Raw genomic sequence first — 12,469 nt, 5'->3', positions numbered from 1 at the left:
GGGTGGAAGCAAAACGTGGTCCGTCAATCTGATCAACGCGTTCCCATCCGCTGTGCTGTTGCGAGCCTCTGATACGGCACACTGAAAAATGCACAAGGCTTTCCTTCCACTCCCCTCTGAGCTGGCCACCTCGGGATCATCGCAGCTAGTTTCCGGGTGTGGGTGGAAGCAAGGAGGTGAAGTCGGGATGCACTAAAACGAATGACAGGCTAGCCGATTAGAAACAATGGGAGAAGACGCACAGCCTATTTAAGATAATGGGAGCCTGGATTGCCAATTGCCTTGCATGAGCTCCGTTGAAATACATTACAGCGCAAACAGAGTTGCAAAGAAAATGTAGAATGGATTTTCCAGTAAGGTCTCTAAACCCAGATACACTGCTCTGGGTCTGGAATGACAGCCCATGGGACTAGCACAATCCATCCTGTCATCCACACCAGTTTCTACTAGTGAGTTCGTTTGCAATGCCTGTAAACTTCTGAGGTTTGCTAGCTTCACCAGATTGCCGGTTTTCTAACATCTCAGCGAAAAGATACCCACCTCATCTTTTTTTCAGTAGCACCAATGCACCTCCCTCACTCTAGTATGCATTCCACTGCCCCACTCCAAAAAGCCATCTTGTGCCTGAGAAGATCAATGATTGACAGGTTGAGACGATGGTATACCGGAATGCTGGTGTTCCAAGAAAAAAAAGGAGAATAGGCCTTTGATTGGATAACCCCTCAGTCAATCCTTGGGCGATGACACGGCAGTCACTCCCCTACTATCCCATATTATATGGGTGGCTCAAACGCATGGGGAGCCTCCAGCAGCTACTTGCTTCGGACTTATAGTGGGATGGACTAGCGTCATGCGTTTGACTATCCAGTATCGGGTTAAAATATTGTGAGATAAGGGAGGAGCGAACCAAGAACATTCTGCCCATGTTAATCCCCTTTGTGTCAAGAGTTCACCAGGGTTGAGCCCTGGAGCTGGTTTTCAGCTCTAGGGCTGTGTTCTGGAAGAAAATGAGCTCTGAATATGAACAGAGTGACATTCCCTCACCATTGAATAACCCTTCCCCAATAGTTAAGATTGCTTCCAGACTAAGACAGGAAACATAAGGGGTACACCCATGTCCACTTTCCTCTAGGGGAAAAAGAAACAAATGAAAAAAACCCCACACACTTCTGATTTTCTCCCATTTACCTCTCTACTTTTGCCAACTTACAGCCCCTTAAAAAGCAAAGTTTCAGAAGGTAGCTGTGATGGTCTGTAGTGGAACAGCTAGATTCAAATCCAGTAGCACCGTAGACCAACAAGGTTTTCAAGGTATGAGCTTTTGAGAGGTACCTGATGAAGGGAGAGTTGACTCTCGAAATCTGATGATACCCTGAAAATCTCATTGCCCTCTAAGATGCTACCAGATTTGAATCTAGCTGGTTAAAAAACAATTTTTTTTGTTTTTTTGTGTATCTTACTGGAAAAAAGTTGCCAGACGATCTAATTTTTAAATGTTGATTTTAATGCTTCATCAGTAAACTAAACGGAGGGTAGAAATTTGCTGAAGGAAAGGGCTCCCCCCCCCCCCAAATCCTCTCTTCCATGACCCATCTCTGGAAGCATCTTTAAATCCCCTGTCTGGCTTCCTTGATTGAAGTGGGGCTCAAATTGGAAGTAACCAGTAGTAAGTGCATCTGATTTGCATTTAACATTGGAAGCTTCTTGGAGGAAAGTTTGGGGAAGGATGGCAAATGAGCTGATTCATTTAAAATAATTTATTTTATGCTCTTTACCTCAGTAAATGAAACAATCAACATTGTTAAGTGTGAGGAGAGAGTACAAATTACATCACCATGACCATGAAGGTGTCATTTATAACATATGTGTATGGGCGAAAATGCATGGTCGCTTTAGCCTCCCCTATTCCCTGTTTCAGCCAGGATTGAGCACATGTGTTTCGCCGAACATGCATTCGATCCTGGCTGAATCCTGGCTGAAACAGGGAATAAAGGAGGCTAAAACGACCATGCATTTTCGCCTTATGGCTTTAGTTAAAAAGGGATAGTGGTTAGGAAGGAGGGACAGCAGGAGGTTAGACATAGAGGAGTCCTCCCGCTGGCTATGTAGCAGTTCCCATTGACTGGGGGGAGGGGGGGTGACACATGATGAACAAGAAAGATACTTGGGTTTGTTCCAGGCAGGGCCCTGAATGGCAGTTGTACCTGATGGCAGTTTAATTGACTGAGAATTACATTCAGAAACGTCTTCCTTGTGTTTCCTGCTTTCCTACACCTCATATAGCTGATACCTATAGCACGATGTAGTGGTTAGAGCATCGGACTAGGAATTGGGGAGGCCCAGGTTCTAATTCCCCCTCTGTCTTGGGGTGAAAACGCATGGTCACTTTATCCTCCTTTAATCCCTGTTTTAGCCAGGATCCAGCCAGACGCATGCGTTTCTCTTAATGTGTGTTCGATCCTGGTTAAAACAGGGATTAAAGGAGGATAAAGCGACCATGCGTTTTCACCCTTGGAAGCTTGCTGGGTGCCTTTGGCCACTATCAGCTTAGACTGCCTCATGTGGTTGTTGTAAGGATAAATGCGGAAGGGGGGATATTGTAAGCTACTTCCCCCCCCCCAAAATGGGGGATAAATGAAATGTGTTTTAACATCTGGGGAAACTGTAAATAGAGATGGCTGGCAGCCCCATATCCCTCATATAATTGGGGATTGTTATGTGATTATAGCTGTGCTTCTGATGGCCTGGGTTTTGCATAACTTCTTCCTGGATTTTGAGGTAAAAGGATCATGGAAGGGGTGTATATCCCACATTCTTAACAAGGCTGAACATATGGGCCCTAGTGCCCAACTGTGTGAATAGTATTTCCTGATGATAAACATTTCCAGATCTCCCTTCAGTGGGGGGAAAATAAGCAAGGACAGCTGTTTACTGATATTTGAGGGCTCCATGTATGTGTATAAATAACGAAATGATTACTTCTGGAAGTAAGATTGTATGTATATTGCAGAAAACACAAAAGTAAAAGGTATTGGGGGGGATATCTGTGTCCCTGGAGGATTCCTGGCTTGTGTTCATTACCTGCAGTGCTGGATCTTGCAAGGGAGCAATTAAAGGATTTTTTAACCTTTTCCAAAATGTTCATGGGGTTGTGTTAGGGTTTGCAGGCGTCAACTGGAGATTCTTTGACATAGCATTTATAAGTGGAGTGGATGTGCTTGCCGGGGGGTTGGGGGATTGCAGATCATTGCATGATCTCCCACCTGCATTCTGAAAAATATTGCCAAGAAAAAAAGGATATTACCTCAGCGAGAATTAGGCTATAGTTAATCTCGACCTTCTGATGTGTTTTCAGTCATATAAATATGCTCACCAAACATGCTTGATGCACACAATTTTCACTTTTTTAAAAGTTAAAAAAATGTGGAAAGAGGCCTTTAGTCTGCAGGTAGACATAATATGGGTCGCATAATTTGCTGTAAAGCCTGTGAAACTAATGTTAGTATCCATCAGAACTGATTTCCCCCATACTTTTGTGGTGTCTAGCCAGGTGGGACAGTGTTCAGGCAACACTGTCGTTTCCTGACTAGTTCTGGAGGGGGCAGGGGAAGGGATACAAATATTTATTTGTGAAAGCTTGAGGTAAATTCGCAGTAGAATATGTTGCTATAATTGCTGAAAGGAAGCCTTTAAATCAGGGACATCAAACTCATTTGTTACGAGGGCTAGATATGACATAAATGTCACTTGGCCGGGCCATGCCTTGCCAGCCCAGATCAGGACTGGGGGGATGTTCTTTGGCTGGCTCACAGGCCGTATAAGAGCTGTCAAGGGGCTGGATCTGGCCCGTGAGCCATATGTTTGACACCCCTGCTCTAAATGAAAGTGATTGACAAGAAACGCCAATGTGTTCCTTCTGAAGGTATAAGAATCCAGCTTCATGAGGAAGAAGTGCCCTACAAGCAAATATTGTTTGCCTTGATAAGCTCAAAACTGAGGCATGTAAATGGTGGTATTAAAATGACAGACGCCTAAGGAAGAATGGGCAGGCTTTAGTAAATTACTACAGCGGATAGAGTAATTTGCTATAGTGTATGGCACATATCTCATCTGTAGTCACTGAGGGCGACATAACCCGTAACTGTTTTAAATCAGGGCACTGCTACCTTCCATCTTGTTAGGTAGAGCCTGTTACTGTGAATTATGTATTTATGACTTCCTTATCCAAGTCTCTTCGCCAAAAGGACTTTCACCCTTGCTAGTAAATGTCTCTGGATGTTAAAAAGGTTTGACATGTGGCTGGAGGTTTTAAAGAGCAGACTTCTGTGTAATAAAATAAATCCCATAATGTTTTTCCTGGTGCAGCTGAGTACATACAACATAGCCTTTTCTCCCCCTTTGACAGTGATGCAGTGTCTAGATCACTGTCTTCCAAGTCCGTATACAACGCCTCGCTTTCTATAGGTCTTTCTTAAATGTAACAGCAGTGGTATATATACAACTAGGTGCGGATGAAACCCAGAAGAGAAATTCTATGAATAAATCTTTCTAAAGTCAGAGGCTGGCTTTCTTGTAGGATTTCCAGAATCCAGATTCTGGTTGACGCTGTAACGTACAAGTGAACCCTCCGCACCTGGTAACAGAAGGCTGTTGTTTTGTTCCTCAGAAAAGGGGCACGTTAACAGTGCGATCCTAAACAGAGCTACATCATTCTAAGCCCACTGATTTCAATGGACTTAGAAGGGTATAATTTGCCTTAGGATTGCATTGCAGCCCCAGTATAGTCTTGTCTAGGCTTGGGAATTCCAAGGCTTTTTGATACCAAAGAGCCCTTGAAGAAATGATAATGCTCTTGTTCATTATTGTTATGCATGTATATTACTATGGGAACTGTGATATTTTGCTATGTAAATGTTTTGTCTGTATGTGATTTTTGCATTTTAGCGTGGAGTTTTGTATATATGATCTGAGGTATAAAAGGTAGGCCTCTAGAGTAAGAGGGGGGTTAGATGGGTAAGTGAAGTGTGTTATGATTGTATGATAGCTGTACCCTAGGGAGTGGAGTTGACTGATGTATGAAGAGAGTGGCGTTCAGTGTGTGTGGTGGGGAGGAGAGTGGAGGTGCTATGGAGAGAGGGATGAATCTATGTTCTTCGTGGAAGTTAATAGCCTAAGTGGCAAGTAAGAAAATAAGCCTTTGTGGCTAGATCTGTTTAAGGAACTTAGAGAAAGAAGAACTGTATCTGTCGGAAACCATGAAGCTTATGAACTTTACTGAAGCAGTTAACACCGTTACACTTATGAATAAACTCTGTTTGCTTTTTTAAAAAGAAAACAACCTTTTCAATTAGAGTAAAGGCTCCCCTTTTACCTCTGAGGCACCCCCACACATTGGCCAAATATAACTCGCAGCGCATTTCTGACTTCTCAGGACAAAAAGCCCTCAGGAGGCCAGGAAGGGGCTGCGCTGGCGTTGGGGGCCCCCATGCAGGTGTCCAGGCTACTTACGGCACCATGTGGCCCCAACGCCTGTGGACGCCGGTCTCCTGCCGCTGCCGCGGCAGCGCCACCCCGGGATGCCAATGGTGTTCGGGGGGGGGGGGCTTTGATTTAATGTGAATGGGTTATTACAGTTGTCCTACAGATCTTGGGCTATGTTTGGAGTAGGTGGTGTTCCAAGTTACCAAATCAGAAGCTGATTCTTAAATGTCTGGCTGAATTGTTTTCTTACTTGCTGCTAGGTCTTTGGTAGGACCGCTTCAAGGTCTGGGATTTTAAGACTAGGCTTCATGATAGAGGATTTTACTTTTGGAGGCCACTAAGTTGCCTCATATCCTCCTTATTTAGTAATTTCTATGGTTAGTGCAGCATTTTAAACAAAAGGGCTGGGAATTAGTTGGTTTGGTTTTGTGTGTACCTTGCAAGTATTAATTTTCTAAACTAAAAATCAGTGTGGTGTGTGTCTTTAGGGTTGCTAAATGTTGTTTTCCTTATTACTTGAAAAAAAAAAAACCAACCCTGTATCTTATAATGTAAGTCAGTATCCCAAAAATGTGTGAAAAAGTTATTTCTGAAATGATTAATACATTTTTGATTCACTGGAGATGGCATTTGCATGATCATTTTATAGTATTTTGCCAAATTGGTTGTCTGAGGAGTTGGCTGACTCTCATATGGGTTGGGGAAAATCAGGATTCCACAAAAGAGGTTAGCAACCAGGAATCGATCTTTCTTCGTAATCCAGTTTGTGAATGAACATTACACAATCCATCCCTATCTTCCCCAAGCTCTCTGTGGATCAGAGAGAAACCAGAAGGATCTCAGTTTCTGCTATGTTGCAGTCCTGAACTCAAGTCCTGAAGCATGCTCAGATGGCTTGGGAGGGAGAGGCTCACCTCTCTCTTTTTACTGGATAGTAGGTATCTTTCTGCTTCTCTGAAGCTGACCACTTCCATTCTACTGGCTAGGTGGTCTTCTGAGGGGAGACAAAAGGGAAAAAAACCCATACATAATGGCTAGCTACCAAGGGCAGTCCAAATCACTGGATCTTTAGGAAAAGTAACTTCTTTTGTACTCCATTGGACTATGCATGTAAGGTGATTTCCACACAGGGACAGGCTTATGAAGTTTCCCCATCACTGCTACAGATGCTGATACAGCACAGTGGCAATGGGGTTTCCACACGGGAAGTGTTCCCATAGTTTTCACTTCAGCCCATAGCTGCCTACCCTGCACATGTTAATTGAATGTATGGCTTCATTGTCTCATATTACCTATGTGTCATAAAGGATAATTACTTCCTTTCTAATGATAGCTACAGTTGCAGTCTGAAGAAAGATGTCGAAACGGGATATTAGGCGGCAGACCTGTCACTGTTGTGGTTCTGTGTTATATTATCAACACTTTTGCTTTTTGCTTTTGCTCATACTGTTGTGGTATTATGTTATATTATCAACACTTTTGTTTTTTGCGTTTGCTCATTATTTGTATATTGTAATACATTTGAACCTTTGTTGTTACTGCTGTTTTGTAAAACTTTGGAGTAGCTACAAGCTATTAGATGACTGCCTTGTAACCTCTGGTGCTTTGCACATTTTTTTCTGCCCATAGTTTTGGTGCCATAGTCCCCCAACAGCAGCCTTTCCTCCCCCATGTGCCACCACGGCTTTTTCAGTTTTTAAAAATAAGCAGTGTCTCTGAATTTCCATCTTTAATTTTTTAAAAGAAAAGGTAAGCCTCTACTCTGGTTGCAGTAATATGCCTTTCCCCCCTTTTTATCTCTACAACCAAAAAGTCTAGGGACTTAATTTTTTTTTTTAATGAAAGCTGGAAATTCAGAGGACCTGGTACAGATAATTATAACAATATTCACTTGCTGATTTTTTGAATGTCCCCCAACAGAGGAGGAAATGGTTGCTGCATTGGCAGGGAAAATGGCTGCCGTGTGGACCAGGAAAATCTCAACATTCTTACCCATACAGCAACCACCCCGGCTTTGGTGCAATCTTTCTCAAAACTGGGCAATAAAGCTGGTTTGGGAAAGATCAGAGAAATGCCAATGGAACCCCAGCAGGTGCACAAACATAACCTGATGCTGTGGAGAAGTGGTGCTGGTGGGCACTTCCAAAGAGCATTGAACTCAGGGCGAATAACCCATGTGGAAATGGCCTAGGTTTCATAGGCCAAAAACCGACACTAGCCTTTTCTTTGAAAGAAAGGTTGCTATTTGTGGTGCATATCCCCTAACCACTTTTACATCTGTTTTTGCTTTAAAAAGCCTATTAAACCTATTTGATCGGAGGTAGCATTGAGACAAAATGCGTGCATGTACATCAGGGAAAGAACAACAAGTCTCTCAAACTGGCTTCCAGCTCTTCCAAGCCACTCTTTTCCATACATCCACAGACCTGGAATCTGATTCCACCCTTAACTGGGGGGAAGACACTCAGGCTATTAGTGTTTATATCATGTGTCAGATGGGCCAAGATGTCAAAAGGGTCTTGTACAATATACAGTCTTGCATTTGTCTTGCATCAAAGTAGTAATCGCAGTGAGTCTAAAAACATTATTTCTCTTGTTGTCCTACAGGACTAGAGTAAAACTGGAGAGCCTTGAAGACGCTTACATTTTGCAAGGAAATGACGATTCTCTTTCTGATAAGCATGGATGCCCAGCCTACGTGAGCCCAGAGATCTTGAACACAAATGGCAGCTACTCTGGCAAGGCAGCAGACGTGTGGAGTCTAGGAGTCATGCTTTACACAATGCTAGTTGGACGGTATCCTTTCCATGACATTGAGCCTAGTTCTCTCTTCAGCAAGATCCGCCGCGGGCAGTTCAGCATTCCAGAGACTCTATCTCCCAAGGCAAAATGCCTTATACGTAGCATCCTGCGCCGGGAGCCCTCAGAAAGGCTGACGTCGCAGGAAATTCTGGACCACCCTTGGTTTTCTACAGATTTTAACGTGTCTAATTCAGGATATGGTGCTAAGGAAGTAACAGATCAGCTGGTGCCTGATGTCAATATGGAGGAGGACTCGGACCCATTCTTTAACTGAGCATTAGGACCAGTGTTCGGAGGGTGTGTGGTCTGGGAAAGGACCAATATGAAGGGAGTCCTTTCTGACCATGCAGAATTATATCTGTGGCTCAGCCTGTCTTGATAGCAAGGGAAAACGACACCTTGGGAGTTCTTTTTTTTTGGGGAGGGGGGTTGGGTTTTGGTTGGAAAAGGAATGTCCAAGAAATGAGCTGGTGATGACAATGTAGCATGAGGACAGATGGGCAGGTGGGAGGAATCGATGCTATCAAGTTAGATTGACAGGGCAAAAAAGGCAGCATGGAGCAACTGTAGCTTCTCATCTTTACAGAGCCAAGGACACTGCACATCCAAGTTCCCGTGCAGCCACTAAGCCACTCCTGATTCTGTTTCATTCAAATACTTAACACTTCCCAGTGAATAGAAACTTTTGCCTCAACTTGCATCTTGGCATCGCACTGTTAGATATTTAACTTCAGCCATTATTCAGGGAAGGTACAATTAGCTATTATTTGATTCTGGTATTTTTGTTTTTCCCTATTATACTTTAAAAAAACAAACCACCACCTGATGCTAACAGTTGAAATTGAATTTAATTTTCAGGGGGCGGGTGGGACATGCACAAACGGAGACATGAGAAGTGGGTGCTACACAAAGTTTTAGTTCATGTCTGTTGATATAGCTATTCACAGTTCTTTCTAAATAAACTATTTAATTTTTTTTGCCAGGAGAGAAATGTTTTGTGAAGGGGTGTCAGTTAATAAGCCTTTATGGGCTGGTTTGGTCAAATGGGTTTTTTGTTGCAGGAAACATTTCTAATTCAGACTTCCAGATGTATTTAACTGCTTGAATGGGAAAAGAAAAGAATAATTCTTGCTCTTTTTTACATTTGTAATGCTGGCTTCACTTTTACCAAGCCACACATAAATTTGACCACAGAGGACAAAAACCCCATTTTGGATAATTTTTTTTTAAATTTAAAGAAACTTAATTGTGGAACCAACTTTTCCTTTAACTGGCCCTAATGTGAACAGAGGGGCTTTTTATTGAAGAAAATAAGGCATCCCCCCCCCCCACCCGATTTCTTGGAAAGGCAACTGTTGAGTTTCCTTTCTTTTCTTCTTCTTTTTTAAGATGCTGTTTTAATTTTCTTCTCATCGAACTACCCTAAATATAATATAAAAGGGTATTATTAATAAGCTGGACATTCTAGGATACAGATCTGTCTCCTGAAAAGTACATGGTAATATGCACCTTTTGTATTGTCAAGACTTATTTATTGATAAATCTGTCACAGTTGTGATTAATTAAGCCAGTACTTCAATTACGGGTTGACTTGGGGTGACATGTTATATGCGGTAGTTAACATACTTAAATTTTTCTCTTCAGGTATTCCTGTCCCTGAATGATGCTTCTTTTTCTTTTCTTTTTTAGCTTCCCCCTCCCTTTCCTTAGAGAGCTTTCATTTTGATTTAGACCGGCAAATGATTTTTTTTAAATTACTGCTTTTATATTGCTGTATGGTATTTGGGGGGAAACAAAACACACACAGATCTCTTGGCATAAATATTTGTGTTTCCAGTACCTCAGTTGTTCTGATGTTACTGCCTGTATGCGTTTTTGTGAAGTGGTCATGTTTTTTGGGTAGGTACATGTGGACTTTGTAGTATGTAAATGTTACTTGAATTTTGTGCTTAATTATAGTATGTGGCATGTGTGTACGGCTACTTGGCATTTGACATATGGATGCTATTTACCTGCCCTGCAGGAAGATTTCGATCCCACTCTCAAGACGGATGGTTCACAGTTCCTTATCATGAAACAAAGCTGCAGCTGACCTGCCTTGGTTCTATTTTGGTATCTAAGAATATAAAGGAGTAATGTTTTTACACTCTGAAGATGGTGCTGTGTTGAGGGACTTTTTTATTTTATAAAATTGTAGGAGGAAAGATTGGTGATGTGCATGGTGGGATTTTACTGCCTCTGGTGTTTTTTGTCTTGTATTTGGTTTAATGTTTTTTGTCCTAATCTCTTCAATAAACAAAATTGTGCATATTTAACTAAATTCAACTTGCCAAGGTTGTGTTTATTTTTTAATTATTCCAAACTGCTGCAGTAACATCTTCAATCCTAAACGTGTTTCCTGATAGATACATCAAATGGAATTGGTTTCAACTTAATTCATAGTCAGTAGATTGGACTCTACTAAGTTAGGCTCCTTTGCCCTGGCTGCAAAGAAGATAAGAGCCAATGAGGTTTTCAAGAGAGCAACTGTTTAGGGATTTTTAGAGAGAATAATTTTTAGTTTAAATGGATTTATACTGTATGGTAATTGTGTGTTAATTGTTGTTTTTGTCTTTTATTTGTATTTAACTTTTAACTTTCATTTTGCAAAATTCTGTATAACTGTAAGGACATTTTGTTACAACCTATGGCTATACAAATAGACTTATTAAAAAAAAGTTAGGCTCCTAACTTAGTGGAAAGGAGTGATTGGATCCAACCAAGTATGTTTAGGATTGCAGTGCTAAATCATCTAGTTAAAGTAAAAACGCCCAATGCTTAAGGAATTCCAACAGTACGTGCATGAAATTGTGGCATTAATCATTGTGCTTGATTCCCTTATTAGAGTTGATAGGGATAAAAAAAACAATCCATTTTGTCTCCCCTTTATATTACTATCCATGTTGTATTATGTGGAAGATCTTCTCAAACCCAGTAACATCTTTTTAAAGCAGGAGCTAAATATGAATACTTTTGTGGGGAACAGCATGAAGCCATCTAGCAACTAACCTGGCTAAATGTGCAAGATCCTGAGAATATAAGTGTCCTAAAAAAGGTCTAGTGGCCCTGGTTCACAGGACAAATAGAATGCTAGGACTATAATTATGGAGTTGTAGTATGAAAACATGAGAGCTAGCATGGTGTAGTGGTTAAGGTGTCAGACTAGGATCTGGGAAACCCAGGTTCGAATCCCCACTGTGCCGTGGAAACTTACTGGATGACCTTGGGCCAGTCACACACTCTTTGCCTCGACCCTGCCAAGTATTTGGATGGGAGACCTCCAAGTAATACCAGGGGTATAATGCAGAAGCAGACAATGGAAACCATCTTTGAACATCTCTTGCCTTGAAAATCCTATGGGGTCGCCATAAATCGCTGTGACTTCACAGGGGAAAAAAAGTTGGAATTTAAATCTCTCAATGCAGCCCTAAGCAGAGTTAAACCTTTCTGCATCCACTGACGGATGTAACTCTGTTTGGGATTGCATTGGCCCTTTATGCATGGCTGTTTCCCTCGTGGTCACCCCTCCCTAGACTTCGGGTCTTTGTTTTGATTATGCATGCCATTTCTGACCGTCAGGTCACCTCGTTTCCCGCATTTTGCCCACGTTTTCAAATTTGAGATGAAAGAGGTCTCAGAAAATGTGGGGAAATGCAGGGGGAGAGTGTGGTGACCTCTGACGGTCGGAAACAGCTTGCATAATCGAAACAAAGACCCAAAGTCATAGAAGGGGTGACTGCGAGGGAAACAGCCATGCACAAAAGGCCATTGTTAAAATATTTGATGCTGGCTTTCAAAACAAACAGCTATTTAAAGAACTTAATCTGTATTGCACATTTGAATTTCACTCAGGTTCAGGCTAAATATTTAGGCAAAAAACAAACTTGTTGCTGAATCATTTCAGATCTTCCTGTTTTGGGAACAGGGTTGTAGTTTCAGGAATGCCCTGTAACTAGCCCTCTTCAGATTGTGACGCTTACTATTAAGAAATGCTCACAGTCTGTCTTGGAGGTACAGATCACATCTGTGACAGTTTGGCAAGCTGGCTTTCAACTAAAATGTTTCCTTCTCTGTGGTGGTTTTCTGGCATAATTTTTACAGTCTCGATTTGTTGTTTGTTTTACAGTTTCATATCATTCCTCATAAT

At 41.8% G+C, this 12,469-nt stretch overlaps 1 protein-coding gene across 1 annotated transcript in view; it reads left to right on the top strand.

The window, feature by feature from the left end:
- Window positions 1-8,674, top strand: part of TRIB2 (tribbles pseudokinase 2) — a 31,395-nt gene extending 22,721 nt beyond the window's left edge. Inside the window, exon 3 of the mRNA XM_056856298.1 lies at window positions 8,089-8,674. Within this exon, the coding sequence (XP_056712276.1) occupies window positions 8,089-8,557 (469 nt within the window). The 3' untranslated portion in view covers window positions 8,558-8,674. The remainder of the gene's footprint in view (window positions 1-8,088) is intronic.
- The last annotated feature ends 3,795 nt before the right edge of the window (window positions 8,675-12,469 follow it).

This window comes from Euleptes europaea, chromosome 10 (assembly GCF_029931775.1).
Source record: "Euleptes europaea isolate rEulEur1 chromosome 10, rEulEur1.hap1, whole genome shotgun sequence".
In the NCBI taxonomy this organism is placed as follows: Eukaryota; Metazoa; Chordata; class Lepidosauria; order Squamata; family Sphaerodactylidae; genus Euleptes; species Euleptes europaea.
Note: the sequence above shows the minus strand (reverse complement) of the source record. Positions and strands in the feature narration are given on the sequence as shown.